The sequence below is a fragment of the Schistocerca serialis genome, chromosome 4 (assembly GCF_023864345.2).
Source record: "Schistocerca serialis cubense isolate TAMUIC-IGC-003099 chromosome 4, iqSchSeri2.2, whole genome shotgun sequence".
NCBI lineage: Eukaryota > Metazoa > Arthropoda > Insecta > Orthoptera > Acrididae > Schistocerca > Schistocerca serialis.
Genome location: NC_064641.1, coordinates 476,490,764 through 476,510,681, shown reverse-complemented (window position 1 = coordinate 476,510,681; position 19,918 = coordinate 476,490,764). Strand labels below are relative to the sequence as shown.

The following is a 19,918-nucleotide window of genomic DNA, read 5'->3' as shown; positions in this document are numbered from 1 at the left end:
TGCTATTAATGCCATCTGAATTGGAAGCAACTAACAGTTGAATTTCAATAGTGTTTGGCTACGTATACACAACAATGAAGTAAAACTGTCTTACAGTAAAACAGTTAGAAAACGAACAATCCCAACACTTTTCCTTACCATATTTCAATACCATAACTGCGTACTGACATGAACATAGAGTAGATACTTCTTTAATGTTGTCATACCATTGCCATTAATATTGTTTTAGTGAGTTTCGGGCTATGAGTGTCTGTATGCAACTGAATAAAGGCAATATTTGCTTTGCCTCATTTTGTTAAGAAAGCATCCATGGCCTTTTCATGTGCATGTGTTTTTATATTGTGCTATATTTGCCCTTGCTGTACTGCTGATGAAGCCGTTGTTCTGCCTGCAGCAGTAAGAACACACGATATAAATTATGTGCATGTGCATGCAAGCACACTCGCTTTACCACCTATGGAAGAACGTATTTGCAGTTTGTGTCCCATGCTGAAAATCATTTTTAGCGCAACAGGCAGACAACAGTTTCACCAGCAGTACAGCAGAAGCACATGGAGAACAATATCAACACACACAACTGTGTATCATGCCTTAATATACTGAGGTGAAAAAAAACTCGTCAAACCAAATACTTTATTCAATTTCATTCAGACAGTCCTAACCCAAAACAATCATTAAAATAACAAGTGTTCATAATTCTAATTATGTCTACAATAACTTGCAAACATTTACAATATGCATGTGTACTCAGTAAGCAATAATTTTTATGCCTTTTATGCTGTAAAAATGTTAAAAAGACGCAATAAACACCATCATATTTCAAATTTTTGTATAGGAGAAGGACTGAATGAATATATTATTTCTAGTGATAAACTACTGTCTCTGTAAGACAGTATTAGGATACACAGCAGGAGAGAGGTCACAAAGAAGCCTTTGAAAATACAAACTGCTATTGTGCAGAACTAAAAGACAGATGCACAATTAGCAATGAAATATCACTAAAATCAGTTTGAAGCATGTGTTCAAGATGCTACACAATTTTTGCATAATACTATCTAAAATATCAATGATTGCAGCATATCAAATATTTACTGTCTGGAGACAAACTGCTACCTGGAGTAGCAACAGCTCCAGCGACAGTTCATTCACTTGAGTCTCCGTCTGCAGAGCAACAGTGTATGGCAGGAAGCTTGGCCATACAGCTCTTAGTATTCTTACTGGTAACCACAGCATTAACAATACAGCTGTTCCAAAAATAACTGCTGATGCAAGCAGCCTGCGCACATGCCTTAATATTGGTAGATGGATCATCTCCTGGAAGCAAGAAAGTATTTATTATGAGACATGTAAGGTCATCAATCTTCTGAACCATTCTAAACATACAATAAAAATTAAATCTTAAAAGATGAGAACTATTTCTCACTGTTAAACCAAAATGTTATTACAGCTGAAAAATCACATTTTTTTCTTGCTTGAGAGTGTATTTCCGGGCTTATGAGTTGAGCCATAAGTAAAATCCACTTGTTGTACTGACAATGTCATTTTATGAGAATATGAAACAATACTGTAACTACACCAGAAAGTAAACGGATCCATTTCAACTTAATGAGACTGGCCACAGGGAAGCCTGCAAGAATGACAGCTTCCGCCTCACCTTCCAAGTATGCTCTTTATTTCTTACTCTTACTTTTCTTTGTGCACTTTTCATTTCACTGCAACCTTGCTTTTTGTTGCACTTTGCCATTTTCACAGAGTATTTTGAAAATTGTAGATCATTACACTCACATAATTTATTAGCAGCATAGATAGCAAAAAGGCTTTTCAAACAGACTGGTAAACAATTTCATATGAGACAGTTATGTAGGAGTGTTAAGCCACTTTTACGTTTGCGTATGAGAGTGCTAGTTACACACAACTTGTATGACACGTGAAATCACTGTGCCTTTGATCAATACCAAATCAGGGCCACACTCTCAGGACACTTCAAAATGCAATACTATGGCCTACAATGTGTGGAGGACAGGCTAAAAGATCTTCTGAATTGATGAGCTGCATAAATGTTGATACACACCAGTAGCATGATACACTGCATGAAACAGCATTACACACATCTAGTGGCAGCTTAACTGTTCACACCTAATTCTGACAAGGGTACGGCAGTTAGGCAGACCATACTTCTTGGCCACAGGAACAGTAAACAAAGCCACTGAGTGCAATTTTGTACATGTGATGACAACATAAATCTTATGATGAGCACATTACTAAAACTTAAAAATCAAAAGTAGCTGTTGATACCTAAGAACATGTGCTACAAATCATTATCTATTTTCAAATTTCTTAAAAAAAAGTAGTTACTATATTTCCTGCTGAGTGGCACATCAATTACATCTGGTAATGGGAAGTTCTTGATAGGGTATAAATTATTACAGGAGTAACGACGACAACGTACTGAATAGTTGAGGTGCCAAGGATATAGGCACACATGATTGAAAACTTTGTTAGCTTTACTACACATCCTACTTAAATGTGTATGACATGCTACAGATGATCACACAAAAGTAACAGTTTCATTCGAAGTGCGTTTTAACTAATACGAACATTTGTTTTGGGGGCCTTCATCCTTCTGAATCTGCTTAGTGTATTCATCTCTTGGTCTCCCTCCATGATTTCTACCCTCCACACTTCCCTCCAATACTAAATTGGTGATCCCTTGATGCTTCAAAACGTGCCCTACCAACCGACCCCTTCTTCTTGTTAAGTTGTGCCACAAATTCTTCTTCTCCCCATTTCTATTCAATAACTCCTCATTTGTTACGTGATCTGCCATATAATCTTAAGCATTCTTCTGTAGCACTACATTTTGAAAGCTTCTATTCTCTTCTTGTCTAAGCTATTTGTCCCCATGTTTCACTTCTGTACATGACTACACTCCATACAAATACTTCCAGGAAAGACTTGCTGACATTTAAACCTATACTCGATGTTAACAAATTTCTCTTCTTCATAAATGCTTTCATTGTCACAGCCAGTCTAGATTTAATATCTTCTCTACTTCGACCATCATCAGTTATTTTGCTCCCCACATCGCAAAACTCATCTACTACTTTAAGTGTCTCATTTCCTAATCTAATTCCCTCAGCATCACCTGATTTAATTTGATTACATTCCATTATCCTCATTTTGCTTTTGCTGATGTTCATCTTATATCCTCCTTTCAAGACACTGTCCATTCCGTTCAACTGCTCTTCGAAGTCCTTTGCTGTCTCTGACAGAATTCCAATGTCATCGGCGAACCTCAAAGTTTTTATTCTTCTCCTTGGATTTTAATTCCTACTCCAAATTTTTCTTTTGTTTCCTTTACTGACTGCTTAATATAAATGAGTAACAAAGACTGAGTAACATCAGGGATAGGTTACAACCCTGTCTCACTCCCTTCTCAACCACTGCTTCCCCTTCGTGCCCCTCAACTCATAACTGCCATCTGGCTTCTGTACAAATTGTAAATAGCCTTTGGCTCCCTGTGCAATACATATCTACCAACAAATGTCTGTCACATCATTGGTTATTTTAGACATAGATGAGGTAATTAGAAACATAAACTAGGAACTAGTTATTTATTCAACAGAATAATTCTTTGTTATACAATCTATTAATATGTAAGTGACATGTGAATTTCTGAAATTTTAAGAATTTTCTTTAAAATGTATTGGATTGAAATTTATTGTTCAGTATTTAGGTATTTTAAATGATGTTAGTTTCATAAGAAGCATGTTATTTAAAGAGAAATCACAAAATTACAAGAGAAACAAAGTAAGGGTCATCCAATTTTCTACATAGACGAAGCTTTTTAGATTAATTTTTACTTTTCAATTGTGTAATTCTGTTTCCACCTAAAGAAATAATAAGTTTTGTTTAAAAATCTTTTGTTTGAAATTTTGTTAAACAAATAAAGTTTCAAATTCTAGAGTCTTCGATTATGAATTCGAAAATAATTTAAATTGCTAGTATATTATTGGAACACAAAAATAGTAGTTTTCCAAAATACATATTTTTGTTAAAATTTATATGCTCTAATTATAAAATTGCAGTAATTAAAAAAAAGTATTTTGGAGAAGGTTCTGCCACAAACAACTAGGTTATAAATAGAAAGTGTGCAAACTGCAGGTCATGTGAGGTTCAACAGGTCTCTTATTCTTGGTAAGTAACCACACAGTGATAAAATTGTTGTGTTTTATTCTTTTGTTCAAGTCTTATGTTATTGAAACACCTTGCACTCAGTTTTGTAATGTGTTGTGATGTGAGAAACAATTTCGATGAAAAGAACTGTCAAGAAATCAAGCGGAGAAAAGTGTTTCACTCATTACAATAACAAATCCATTCTTATGCACAAATGCGTTGTAAACAAGCTGCAAGAGTACTGATAAACTTACTGCTGAGTGCCCATAAATCACATGCACACAAATGAAGTGCAAATGAGGAAGAAAAGATATGTAAATCTTGTTAGTATTATAACTATTTCTTCCCAGTTGATACCTTCCTACATACCCCAAATCCCAGTTCTCATGTCTGGTTCAGTTAACTGATATCATCATCATAATCTGGACCCAGTGCCAAGAGAGACTACCCCCCCCCCCCCCTCCAAGCCACATCCTCTTCTCCTATCCATTTCACCCAGTTCTCCTCAGTCTGTAGATCCACATTCCTGGACATTTACCTCACCCCTCTACAGTGTCTATCCAAATCTCTGTCCATACTGAGCCCACAAACCATCAACAGTAAGTGCGATTTGACAGCTGCCACCCCTTCCAAAAAGAGATGTCGTATGGTCTGACAACACATGGACAGTGCATTTGCAGTGATGAGATATCGTATATCCTATATACTGACGACCTTACTAAGGCCTTTGCAGACATGACCTATCCACATACACCCCTAATCCTCCAATCGTTCCCAGAAATCTGCTGCAAAGGATTGTCATCTCTCCTCCAAAAATCAAATGGCTCTAAGCACTATGGGACTTAACAGTGAGGTCATCAGTCTCCTAGACTTGGAACTACTTAAACCTAACTAACCTAGAGGACATCACACACATCCATGCCCGAGGCAGGATTCGAACCTGCGACCATAGCAGCCACGTGGTTCTGGACTGAAGCGCCTAGAACCGCTTCACCACAGTGGCCGGCTCATCTCTCCCCCCCCCCCCTCCCCCCCTCTCCTTATCTCCCCAGTACCATATCTTTCACCAGTGCTTCAACTACTTATTGTGTCTGAAAATGAGGTGAGTAGTCCAACCAACAGTCCTTCCCAAAGCAAATCCGCCCCCCCCCCCCCCCCCGCCGCCAAAAGAAGTATTCCAGCACCCACCCAATCTACACAACATCCACGCCCATCTGTACACTATACGCACACACTTCTTGCAACATAAGCCATTCCCCTGTGGAGGTCCCAGGTGCAAGAAGAGACAACCACTCAGCTCATCCTACTCCAATCCTGTCAGAGGAAGAGCCCACCTACGAATGGAATAGCGTCATTTACCAGCTCTGTTGTAATTTCTGGACTGCATTTTATGTGGGCATGACTTTCTACCAGCTGTCCCCCAAATGAGTGGCCTCATCACACTGTGGCCAAAAGCAGAGCAGACCACATAGTGGCAGAACACACTGCTGAGCACAACATGTGTGATTTCAATGACTGCTTTACAACTTTCCCCACAACCTATTCATCAATAAAAGTAATGCTCCAGGTCTCAATCTGCTGGTCCCTGCTCCACATCCACATCCACTCATACCCCTGCCCATTTCCCCAAATTTACCCATCCTGCACCACACACTCTTTACTACAGTTCCTCCTCTTACTGTGTTCAACATCCTCTCCCAGTCCACTCTTCCACATCACTTTGCATTGCTTGCAATCCACCCTGCCTGCATCCAGAGTGAGCTCACTGGTGCCACATTCCTATGCTGTGTACCTGCTGCCTCTCCCTCCTAACCCTCACGCACCCCTCCCCAAAGATCCGTCCCATTCCCTACCTCCTCCCCCCCTTGCCCACTTCGCCTGCTACAACCCCTCTCCCCATTCAAGATGGAGTGTTTGTGCAATGGTGGCACGCCGTGTAGGATGTGTGGGTGTGGATTAGGGGCATCCCTCTAACTTTTGTGGTGTAACTTATCACTTTGGAAAAACAATGTCTTATCCAATGTGTTCCTGGGCAACAAATGATGATCAACATAGCGGAACTATTTTTATTAGTTAACTAGTTTAGATGCACAAGCTGTTGGGAAGATTATCATCATTTGTGCTTGCACTCTACTAAACATGAACAGTGCTCTCCAAGGCCCTGTGATGATGGCAGTTTTTGCTATGAACTGCGGTACCTGCTGGTGGGGTACTTATTCCACGCATTCACGTCCCGGCTCAGAAAAGTGATGTGTGCCGCAGAACAGTGCCTTCCATGACAATGAGAGCGACATTACACGAGAAACAAAGTTCTGATTCTATCCATCAGATCAGTAGTGAACTATCGTATATGAAACAATGTTACAAGAGTGCATGTAATGTTATTGCTGATGTACGAATTCACATTCTAATGAAGTGTTATCTCTTTCTATTTGAAGGAGCAATATAAATGGATTTAACCCAAAATACTTTCAATTAACTGACAAACTTAAGAAAATATAACAGTTTTAAGATTTCCAGTAAAGTTAACTATGCGGTTACTGAAGATATTGGGAGGCAGCAATTAAAAACTTAAAAGTAACAGCAATTATAATTTAAACACAATATATGCCAACATGGTAACACTTCACTCAAACATGACTGGAAAGCTAGCAAAATTTTGTCTTAATTGTGTTCTTAGTGACAACTTAGCACACAAGTTCAATCCTTTGTGGCTATTTTACTATGCAAACAACAGTTTTACAACTTCTCTAATGTTAAGTCTTTTGCCCCTACTACTCTCAGAAACAGTGCTGCTGATATCTTCAAGGCATACATAGAGTTGAAATTTCCACTAATAGACTCCAAACCTACAGGCACCTACAATTTCTCATTTCCTCCAAATCATTCTTCCTTCCTCATGCAGCACTTTAGATGTACCTTTAATGTACCTTTCATTTAATTCAAAAATAGTCTCTGCAGTGTGCCTACATTTTTCTTCTTGGTGAAACGTGTGGACAGGGCACACAAAGTTACCAACCCCCCCCCCCCCCCCCCCACACACACACACACAAACCAGCTGCAAAAGAACACCCCAGTTATTAAAGTTGGCACAAAATAATTTGGTCTGTATCTGTGGTAGAGGAAGGGGCACCAGGGGTGGTGGGGTCTCTAGCCCGAAAGAGCAGTACACAGTACAGGAGATGGATTTTGACAGCTCAAGCTTTCACTCAAATGCACATCTCAAGAAACTTATAAGCTACATCTAGCAAGTCGGCTAATGATTGAATTAATGGGTTATGTCTGTACGACCAATAATTCAGCAAATATATCAACAATGGAAAATCCAGGATGGAATGCAACAATATTGTGAAAAAGAAAATTTCTACTAACTATATGGCGGAGATGCTGAAGCAATTATTTTCCCACACTCCACCTATGAAGTACTCTTTACCTTGCACATTATAGTGACTGGTTCAGTTACAGTTGTAAAACCTGATTTTGTGCCAATCAGTTCATCAACGTATAAGTTGGCAAAGTGGCATTGAACAGAAACACTTGCACCAGCCTGCCTAACCATCCAAGGCAGGTCTCCTAACCAATAAAGTAGTATAGTCTTTTCATTTCTTTACTGTCATTCCTGAGGGCTGTATACTGGTATTAATGTATATGCACAAAGAGGTGTGGCCTCAGCTGCTTGAGACTGCAGTCGTGTGTGTGTGTGTGTGTGTGTGTGTGTGTGTGTGTGTGTGTGTTGTTTTTATGACTGTCTGTGTGTGTGTGTGTGTGTGTGTGTGTGTGTGTGGGGGGGGGGGGGGGGGGGGGTCTAATTTTGATGAAGGCCTTACTGGCTGAAAGCTATATTTGTGACAGTCTGTTTGTAGAGCCTATCTGCGACTCAACACCTCGCTATATGGTGAGTAGCAACTTTCCTTTTCACAATATTGTTACAATTCAACAAATAAAGATGTTCAAAGAGAACATTTTCTCATTTGACACTAAAAAAAATTTGTCAGATACAAAAATGCTCGACCAATTCAAAACAAATCTGATCACCTATGGCCAGAAGAGAATCTCAAAACGAAAAAGTGCTAAAAATGTGGCAGAGAAGACAACATTTTTATTACAATACTGACATTGTAAAATAATGAACATGGGTTGCATGGAAATTGTGTCTCATAACAAACTGTTTCATAATATTGCCAAAAAATTAAATTTTCTTCTTCTTCTGCCTCTTTCGAGAGTAGAGGAGCCTGCAGGTATGTTTTCCTCCCCCTCTTTCGTTCTGTTTACTGTGCAATTGGAATAGCCAGCAGTTCCTGCAACCTTCTTGAACACAGTCTTAGTAAGATTTTTGCTTCCTCTTACAAATAATCAAATGTGTCTGATCATGAATGACTCTTCTTGCAACAATGGTGCACGAGGACAGTGGTGCCATGCTGTGCGGCGAAGAAGTAGCAGCAATGAGAACACTCCAAGTGCACAGGTTGGCAAGAGAGAAGCAACGGGGGATTTGTCCTAATACGAACTCCACTCATGGCCCCTCCATACATGTGTTATGTCACTGTGCAGGATCAAGACAGATGACCTGTCCTGCACAATCAGCCAGCACATGCCATTCCACTCCTATCATAGACATATCCTACTCCTTCAGAGGCAGGGCATCTTTCGAAAGCAATTATGTCTTCCATCAACTATACTGGAACTTTTACACAATGTTGCACGTGGATGTGACCACCAACCAACCATCATCTAAATTGCCACTGCCAAACGATGGCCAAGAGCAAATTTCACCACCCAATGTGAGAGCATGCCACTGAGCACAACACACTCAACTGCAATGCCTGCTTCACAACCCTTGCTATCTGGATCCTTCCCCACCCCTACACCAGTTTCTCAATTGCATAGCTGTAAAATGTCCTTTGAACAGCCTTCAATCCTATAAACCATCAGGACTTGATCTTGGCAAGCCCTTCCCGTGCCTAACTTCATCCCTGTCCCCAAGTCTTCCACTCCCTTTCATACTCCACTCTAACTCAACCTCCTAGTCATTAATCTGCACCCACAATGTTTTCTCCACAGACTCTGTGACTCCGTGCCTAATTCCCGGACCCTCTCCTCCACTTCATCATGTGTCACCTGTAACTTCTCCTGCCTTTGGCGGGGTAAGCTCAGTGGTGCCATACTCCTACACAGTTGCTTTGCTACATCCCCATACAGGCTATCCACCCCTACTCTTCATCGTCCCCCTCCCCCCCACCTTTCTTCTTGTGCTTCGCAGTCTTTCCACCAAACAAGCACACACTTAAGCCGTGCAGTATTGCCTGGGCAATGAAGCAATTGTGTTTATCTTATTATTTTGTTGGTCTGTTAGGCACAATGAAAGATATTGTCTGAAACAATAGTGATGATTCCTATCATTTTTATTGCTAGTGAACCACTCAATTCATCAACTGCGTAATGAATGGTCCCAACATATCAAACATGTAAGCAATTATTTTACCCACACTACACCTATAAAGAACCCTTTACCCTGCACCTTATAGTGACCGGTTCACTTAAATTGTAAAACCTAATTTTGTGCCAATCACTTCATCAATGTGTAAGTTGGCAAAGTGTAATCAAACAGAAACAATTATACCAGCCTGCCAAACCACCCCAGGTATGTCTCCTAACCAATAATGTCATATGGTCTTTTCATTTCTTTACTGCCATTCCCGAGAGTAGTATACTGGGATTAATGTGTATGCTCAAAGAAGTGCAGCACTGCTCAATTCATCCGGATGCTTTATGAGATTCTCAGTCTCTGTTATAACTCTGTTTTGTAATCCTGAGCACTCCTCAGTTCCTTAAACCTTAGAAGTACCTGACATTTGAGTGCTTAAAATTAACATTTACTTTACATCTCCAGCTCTAAATTCCAGTCAACTTTTCGTACATCTGTTGTTTCCAATAAACCACTGAATGCTCCAAAAACATATTACACTTCCTGTCCAAGCCAGTAATTTCCAACTTCCAAAGTCATTGAACTAATTACATTGCACTATCAGCTTTCTGCATTTCTTGTTCTTTGATGATCCGATACAAATACCTCTCTTGCTGTCTCTTCACACATTTTTGCAAGACTGATTTGGTTGTAATCAACAGGCCAACTTAGAAAGGTTCTATTACATCCATGGGCTACCTGTTGATACACAACCATTCCAACAAACAGTTACAGCTACAGAGGAAGCCTGTTTTTTGTTTTTTCACTGCACATAATTCTTACTCAGCATGTCATGTGCAACATCCATGCAATCAGGTTACTCTCCAACAAAAAGGAATAAAGGTCTGGATTTAATGGACTGTTGACATCAAGATCATGCAATTCAGAACAGTCACATAATCAGTCAAGAAGTTGAGGAGGAAAATAATCAAGAATTTGTTTATGGGAACCATTCCATTTGAGATTTGAAACTTGCTCCCACCTAGAAGAAGACAATTATCTTGTTTAATATTGTCATTTGAATGTCAATGCATTGCTAGCATGTGCCACTAAAATTCTCTCTCATAAACAAATATTACAGTCACACTAAAAACAATGTATTTATATTTTTCTCAATGTACAAATCTATAACAAATGAAAAGTCCTTTTTAACAAGTGAAAAAAAGAAACAAATATATATGTTCATACCTGTATTGGGCTGAAATCTGGATCATTCAGATTTCTTAAAAACCATAACACTCCAGGTCGCAGAACCTCCCTCAGCAAAAGAATAAAGGAGGCGAAGTAATACACATACACCATTCCTACAAGCCAATGTATAAACATGGATGTCCCAGGTGCCATTTGGAAGCTGGTTTCTCTGTCTCGCAAAGTGGCATCAAACATTGATAACGAACAAATATCGAGCCACCATCCACATATTAGAGGGAGAACCCCAATCTCTACAACGGACAACAACGAGACCTGTAGCAAAATGAATCACAATAGATTATTCCTATCAAACCGTAATGCAAAAAATTTATTTAAGAAAGGGGAAAAAAAAAAACAGAAAGGAATGGACAGAGGCAAAGAAAAGTAAATTTTAATTGAATTCGTGCAGTGGATAAAAAATATAAGGAACAGCTCATATCAACTAAAAATAAATCTACAATCAATAATTGCTCTGGCAATATAGCTTAAAGCATACATGGATTACTACGATACTTCAGCATAGGGTTAAAACCATGAAAACTGTTGTAAATGTGACTAGGTAACAATGACACTGCAACATCATGTGCATTAATGGAAAACAACCTAGCTGCTCCCAAAAATTGGAAAATGCATCTCTTAAGGATGCTATGCCCAGTAAATACATTATTTCTGTGTCAACATTCACATTTACATTTGTGAAGTGTCTATACAAATGGATAGTCTAAGATGATGATTCAGCTCTGGTCATTTTCATCAGCTGTTATAAATCTAGAGTGTGGCCCCATCTCACACTTGTGTAGAACCTGATGAAAAGAAGAAATGTTCAATTCATCTGCCCTACACAAAAATTAGCAAAGTATCATCACATGTTACAAGAGAATATGAGTTACACTACTCAAGAAAGTTCACAAATTAAGCTCCACTGTGGGCTCAAAATAAACAACAGAAGATATAGAAAATAAAAGGAACTGACAGTCTCAACAATTTAAGAAACTATTGTTTAAACAAGTTACCAAAGAGTAGCACGATATAATAATGGTCTTGGCTCCAACGGCAAAGCTGTGATCTCTGTGTGTCTGCCTCACAAATATTACATATTTATTAAAGTAGAGAACAAAGGGTATAGATCTGCTTTCTGATTAGGAATACTTGTGGAAACATTCAGCAGGGAGTGGGACACACATGAGCAATGTGCGCAGGGCACGGAAGCAAGTTACAGTGCAGTAATCAGAATAGTTATTTGGCATGTACTACCACCAATTTTCCCTTCTAATAATTCATTTTGAAGAAGAGTCTTACATTTAATTTTCACTGTATTCTATTTTACTAGCACTTCATGGCACAAAGAAGCTCAAAACTTTGTCTCTAAATTCTACTCCTATCACACAGAATGGTAACTAAACAGTGTTCTAGTGTGGGTCTCTCTCTTTTTGAGTAAGCAATGTGATAGCAATGATAAAATTCAAATGCATGGTGAGCAATAACTAAATTAACATCTCTGTAGTTGGCTACAGTCGCAGTCTGATGTATCTACCATCGTTCCATCAATGTTGTGAATCCAGTGTGATGGTCGTTAGTCTGAAACCTACAATACACTCACTCAATAATTGCAAGTTATGTGTTTCCTTGAGTGCTTAGAGGAAGGAAGGAAGGAATGAAAGAAGGTAGGTAGATAGGAAGGAAGAAAGGAAGGAATGCAAGAAAGAAGAGACAGGCTAAGACAAGTCTGACTTAAGACTGAGAATGGGCCAGTCCTGTATGTGCATGCAGATGGGTGTGATATTACTGCAGAACACACAAAAGTTATTTGTATACACTGATTCATCTCTGTTAAATTGCACAAATGCTTAAATACATAGTTTGGAAGCAAAACTGTGTGAAATGTAAACAATTACCCAGATTCATTTTCCACCAGTTCTAGTCACTAATTTGTATGGTTTAATATGATTTGTTGTGACTGCCACTACAGAACTGAAATTCAACTTGCACTCAGTTTTTTTTCAATCAGACTTTTTTTAGCTGAAATACTGACACCAGCAAGTCTTGCATAATTACGCAATTTCGTTTTGGGCAGATGTGTTCACAAAATTAGAGTATGAATATGTAATTACCATTTAGGTTGTTCCAGTGTCCATTCTACAAGACATTGTTGAAGTTGGCAATGCAAATTTTCTGATATGTAACGGAAGCCACAATAAGCATTTAATTAAAGTTTGAATGCTGAACTCCTGGCCATTAAAACTGCACCATTTAACAATCATAAAATTGGCATGAACTACACTATAGATTAGGGTATGCAAATAATTAGCGTTTCAGTCCATCCACACAATGTAGGTTGGAGTAACAAATTCCACATTAAGCATATAAGGCCAGATTATGCAGTGGATTTGTCATTCAGATTTTGTTGGCAAGATCATATTACACCTTGTGTAACACGGAGAAATGGTCACCTGCAGGTGTTGGAATCAAACAATGCCAGGATCATGGTCTATTGAGAATGCAGTTTATTGTTCTACAATTTTGTTGCTTCCACTGGATGGGATCCTGTAACTGTCATCCGAATATGGAATCAATGGGTTCAGGAGAGCAAGATCTCAGCACCCACACTATTAGCACCTAATGCGACATATTGTTCGCTTGGCTCTGCCTCTATATCGTGTACCTTGATGACACAGCAACAGAGAGAGGCACACCAACAGACATGGCCCCAATGACAACATAGTATGCAAAAGAGTGGCACCGCACCATTTGGGCTTGGTTCAAATGGCTCTGAGCACTATGGGACTTAACATCTATGGTCATCAGTCCCCTAGAACTTTAGAACTATTTAAACCTAACTAACCTAAGGACATCACACAACACCCAGTCATCACGAGGCAGAGAAAATCCCTGACCCCGCCGGGAATCGAACCCGGGCGTGGGAAGCGAGAACGCTACCTCACGACCACGAGCTGCGGACACCGCAGCATTTCTTCAGATGATTCCTATTCTCTGTATACAGCAACATGATGGACATTTGCATACATGAAGGCTCCAAGGAGGACTAACATTGCCAGAGGCCACCCACTGACACATGGGTCCAACATCTGGCACGATGAAACAGTGCTATGGTTACAGAAGATGATCTCTGGTTGATATGGCTGTTAGTTCGGGCAGCATGCACTGTGTTTCAAACGTTTTAAAACTAAAGGCAGTGGTGTATCTTAGAGATATTTGTGACTTTATCTTTGAACAAAATAACACAAGACCACATGTTGCCTTTGCTGTCCTGATCTTCTTTGATAAAGAGAGTATTTGAATGTTGCCCAGGCCAGCATGTTGTCCAGGTATCTGACTCACTGAAAAGATCTGGTCATGACTTGCTGATGGACTGGCATACCACCATTAACCAGCCAATACAATTGATGAACTCCAGCATGGAGTTGTAGTAGCACGGAAAGATGAACCTATGTCTACCATTCAAGTTTAGTTTGACTTGATACCTACAGTTTGATCCCTTAGGAATTCACACGACTTGATAACTAGCAAGATTAGAGCCATTATTGTTGACAGAGGCGGCAGGACTGTGTATTAAATTTTGCACCCTTTACACCCACATATCTCCTTTAAATATGACAATGCACTCTTTCCACTGTACTGAATGAAGTTTAGTCATCTGCTTCCTGTCAAACCAGAGAGGAGGTCTTCAGTTCTTACTCTAACAAAATGTAGATTCTTACAGGTATACTCCTTAGTATCCAAGTATGAGAAAAAGTTAATAATCCAGAAGTTATGCCTGGGCTTTCCAACTGATCTTCCTGTGTGCCATGAGCTCAATTCCCCGAGTTTGAAATGTGAGAAAAAGCAAAAGTCATGATCATATTTTCTAAGCTACGAAAAACAACAATGATAAAAGTTTATATGCCTGAATATTAAAACTATTTTATTCTTCAATGCATTTTCCATTCAATTGCATATAGTTCTGGGATCCTCAAAATTTGTTTTCTGATGCCAACAGAGGAGCCAAAATTCATGTCACGAATCCCCCCCCCCCCCCCCCCCCGATACTTCACAAGTCCCAATAGGTGGTAATCAGGAGTTAAAGCTGGATTATAGGGAGGAAGCACAGGGATTTTCCAACCACATTATATAAATAGCCCATAATAAATGGCCATGATATCTAACAGCACACTTTAAGACACCTCAATCTGTCATCACTATTTCACCAGTTCTGTCTCTTTTATGAAGGAATTACATGATTTTTGTCTACATATAGCTGTTTTCCCTAATCAGTGTGCTCATTTGTTGCTAGTTCTTGTCCACCGTTACAATCCTCTTCCTTAGTTATAAATAGTTATAGGCACTGATTAAACCATTTATCACTTATTCTGGATGCACACTATCATCGCATAATAATAACGTATCACGGAAAACAATGATGCTTCTATGGCAACTCATTCATCTATTGCTGCTAACAGCCTAATTTCTAATAAAATATAGAGTAGTCACTTACCTTAACAACAACATAACAAAGACCAAGAATTCTCTTTGAACGCCTCAATCCCAGAAGAGATGCTATAGTGCGCAGCACAACAAGTCCCAGGCCTATCATGACATACCCACATAGTGTTGTTACAAGTCCTTCAAAACGTGATGCCGTAGCATGTTGCTGTAGACCAAATCCCATAACTGCAAAATGTCCTATGTGATACGGGCAAAATGCAAATACCAGTATGAAGAGAGTGTTGAGAGAGACAACCCAGAAAACGTGTTCCAGAAATGCAAGTGACCCGTCAAAGCCCAAAAGCTTCTCCCATGTGAGCTCTTCTGCTGCACGATCCCATTCAATAGGATTCCAGTTGCCTTCATCAGCTCCCTGATTAGCACCCTGCTCATCCCCTTCAGCGCCCCCATTTTCTAAAACATCTGCTGGAGCTTCAAGTTCTGCACCAGCCACTGGTGGTGGAGGGACACCACCACCAAGGAAAGCTCCAAGTTCTGCACCAGCTACTGGTGGTGGAGGTACACCCCCACCACCTCCACCACCACCAAGAAATGCTCCTATTACCATGGGAAGTGCTTCCTGTGAAACAAACAAAAATAATGGACTCTGTTTTTAGAGCATCATGACACTATTTCATCAATAAACATTTTGCTTGAAGAAATTTTTTCTGCAAAACTTAAAGCTTTAAGAAAGATGTCAAAACTTTCATTTTTAATTTTCAAATGTTCCTATTCACAAATGGTCTAAAAAAGAATGAACACAAATACAAAACTGGTTACCCATATCATTCTTCGTGACTACACCATCATCATCTTGAAATATTCATAATAGTGGCATTCTTAAGGGGAAAAACAAAATGACCAAGTAAAACCTGATGTTGGAAATTTCAGTCTACCTATACAGCTCAAACAAAATCCATGTCATCACAAAACCACAAACAGCTCAACAACTCTGGAATCTGACACTTCAACTGACCTTTTTAACATGCGCATGCGCAAATATAATCACACTCATATGACCACTGTCCCTGGAAGTCGAGGCAACTCTGCAAGCAGCTGCGACTGATTGGATAAGCAATCTGGGTGGTGGGGGAAAGGAGGAGGCTGGGACTGAGAGGGACAGTGATAGCAGGGTGGGGGTGAGGGATTACAAACTGCTGCTCATGGGAGTGTCCCGGGAAGAGGCAGAAAACAAGAGAAGTAAAAAAACTGATAGGAACAGGGAATGTACTAGATGGACAAGGACAATGACTAACGAGGGTTGAAGCCAGTAGGCTTATGGGGACGTACAACTTACTGCAGGGAGGGTTCCCACCTGCAAAGTTCAGAAAAGCTGGTGTTGGTAGGAACGATCAAGATGGCCCAGGCTGTGAAGCAGTCACCGAAATGAAGAACTTTATGTTGGGCAGCAGGCTCAGCAACTGCGTGGTCCACCTGTTTCTTGGCCACAGTTTGTCAGTGACCATTCATGCAAATAGACAGTTTGTTGGTTGTCATGTTCAAGTAAAACACACCACAGCGGTTGTAGACCACATGACTAGTTTCACAGGTACCCCTGCTATTGATGGACTACGTAATGCTTGTGATCACACTGGGGTAGGTGGCAGCAGGAAGATGTATGGGACAGGTCTTGCATTAGGTCTATTACAAGTATATGAGCCATAAGGCTAGGGGTTGAGAGCCAGGGTTGTGTAGGGATGGACGAGGATACCATGCAGGTTCGGTGGGCGATGGAGTACACTGTGGGAGGGTGGGAAGGATAGTGGAGAGGACATTCCTCATTTCAGGGGATGACGTGAGGTATTCGAAGCTATGGTGGAGAACCTGATTCAGTTGTTCCAGTCCTGGGTGATAATGAGCCACGAGGGGAACACTCCTCTATGGCTGGACAGTGAGATCTTGGGACGTGGTGGAAGGCTTGAAAGATAAGGCACAAGACATCTGTTTCCAGACAATGTTGGAAGAGTAATTACAATCTGTGAAGGCCTCAGTGAGGCCCATGATTTATTTCCTCCTCTTCAGTACAGATGCGATAGCCACAGGTGGCTAGGCTATATGGAAGGGACTCCTTGGTATGGAATGGGTAGCAGCTGTTGAAGTGGAGGTACTCCTGGTGGCTAGTGGGCTTGGTATGGACAGAGGTACTCATATAGCTACCTTTGAGGTACAGGTCAACATCAACAAAAAAAGGCTTGTTGGGTTGAGGAGGCCCAGGTGAAGTGCATGCGGAAGGTGTTGCGGTTCTGCAGGAGTGTGGATAAGGTGTCCTAACCCTCGGTCTGGATTGTGAAGATGTCACCAATGAATTTGAACCAGGTGAGGGGTTTGGGATTCTGGGTGGTTAGGAAAGGATTCCTCTAGATGGCAAATGGATAGGTTGGCATAGGATAGTGTCATGCGGGTGCCCATTGCCATACCCCAGATTTGTTTGAGGTGACACCGGAATCCATAGGGTGCTGGGAAAGGTAGTGTTCAATAGTGAGTGAGTGAGTGAGTGAGGGAGTGCATTATTGGGGATGTGTGAACAAACATTTCCTAGCATGCATAATGGTGCACAAGATATGATGTGCAGAGTGCATTAGACTCTGTAGAATATACATGTTCCATGTTTGTTGATGGGCAACGTAATATATTTGCATAGCCAAATGTATTAATATGTGTTGTGCAAATAAAGCAAAAATCTATATTGTCCCTTAAATAGTTGTTACTTGTCATTTAGCTGTGTTAATCTGAATAAACTACAACAGGTTAAGGGCCTAGCTACTGAATTAAAGTGAAATGGGATGTTGTAAACGGTAAATTGGAACCTACGGAATCAAGTTTTGCTACTAAGGATCGGAAGGTGTAATCAAAACTAATACTTTTGATTGATCCAGTGAATTATGTTCACACAGAAAAGGCTACATCAGCAAAGGAGGTATGGGACAAATTGAAAAAACGTATTTGAAGATGGTGGTTTAACCACAAAAGTAGGATTACTTCATGAGCTGATAACCACAAGACTGAATAAGTGTAAAAGCATGGATGAATATGTGAATAAAATAATTTCAATCCCCAATCGTCTGTGGAATATTGGTTTTGAAATTGCAGATGAAATGGACTGGAAGTTTATTGTTAGCTGGACTACCAGAGAAATATTCGCCAATGATTATGGATTTGGGAAATTCGGGAATACCCATTACAAGAAGAAGAAGAAGAAGCCAATAAGATGTTTCAGATGACAGATAATTGGACATATTGCTTCACAGTGCAACGAAAAGTTAAGTATCAATTCTAGTAGTCCTGAGAGAAAGACTACCCATAAAGGTGAGGCATTTTCTGTTTTTTACTCTTTTAATGAAGCAAGTGATGATCATGCAGAATGCTTCTTAGATTCAGGAGCATCTGTGCACATTACCAAAGCCCTGTCAGGTTTGCATGATGTTCAGTCAAGGACTGACATTGGAATTTCCACAATTGATGGATCTAAGTTAAGGTGTGAACTCGCAGGAAAAGGGGATCTTAATTTGCTTGTGAATGGGGGAAAGGAAATTGTTACTGCTCATGATGTACATTATGTAAAGAATATTGAAACTAATTTGTTGTCAGTAACTGAAAGAGTAAAGAAGGGTAATAAAATTATCTTCGATACAGAGGGAGCCAAGTGATAGACTTGTGGTGATATTGTAGGTACTGCAAGTAATGTAAGGGGTATTTACAAAGTGAATACAGCTCAAAATACTGCCGAAACAGAAAATCACTCTGTTGATGCTGCAAAAGGTTTCTTGTGGCATAGGAGACTTGGACATTTGAATAGGAAAAGTATGACTTTACTGAAGAATACGGCAACTGGAATGGAAAATTATGGAATGAATAATGTCCAATGTGAGGTGTGTTTTGCAAGAGAAGCAGGCTTGACTGCCATCTAAACAAGTCAGAGCAGATCTACCGAAGTCTTGCAACTCATACACTCAGATATCTGTGGACCTATGGAGAATAAATCCTTAGGAGGTAGCTTCTATTTCCTGGCATTCATAGATGCTTTTTCTAGATACATGTATGTTTATTTTATAAGTAGCAAGGATCAAGTGAATGATATATTTTTGTTTATTGCAAAATGGTCAAAAGACAGACTTGGAAGAAAATTAAAATTATTAGATCAGACAATGGATCAGAATATGTAAACAGATGGTTTAAGTAACAGTTGAATGAAATGGGTATTAGGCATCAGACTACCATTCTCTACAGTCTTCCTCAGAATGGAGTTGCAGAACGAGCCAACAGAACGATTGTAGAAAAGGAAAGAAGTATGTTAAGCGATGCTGAGCTATGTAAGTGTTTTTGGGCAGAGGATGTGTCAACAGCAGTGTATTTAATTAACAGATCACCAACCAAAGCTGTGAGACACATGACACCTTATAAAGTATGGACTGGGAAGAAACCAGATCTAAAGTACTTAAAAGTCTTTGGATGTGAACCATGGTTCAGATTCCAAAACAATTAAGAGGAAAATGGGATGCAAAATCTCAAAAAAATATTTTTGTTGGCTACCTTGAGGATTCAAAAGGTTACAGATTTTATAATCCTGTGAATAAGAAGATAATAAGTAGTACAGATGTAGTATTT

The 19,918-nt window shown here is 39.8% G+C and overlaps 1 protein-coding gene across 2 annotated transcripts in view; it reads right to left on the bottom strand.

Annotated features, from left to right (window-relative positions):
* LOC126475156 (E3 ubiquitin-protein ligase MARCHF6) overlaps nucleotides 1-19,918 on the bottom strand; it is a 43,521-nt gene that overhangs the window by 14,420 nt on the left and 9,183 nt on the right. The window contains exons 4-6 of one of the 2 annotated variants that reach the window (XM_050102775.1): nucleotides 15,324-15,893; nucleotides 10,829-11,104; nucleotides 1,093-1,314 (exon numbers count right to left, since the gene is read on the bottom strand). In XM_050102775.1, the coding sequence (XP_049958732.1) occupies nucleotides 1,093-1,314; nucleotides 10,829-11,104; nucleotides 15,324-15,893 (1,068 nt within the window). The remainder of the gene's footprint in view (nucleotides 1-1,092; nucleotides 1,315-10,828; nucleotides 11,105-15,323; nucleotides 15,894-19,918) is intronic. The other variant, XM_050102776.1, reaches the window with a different exon arrangement.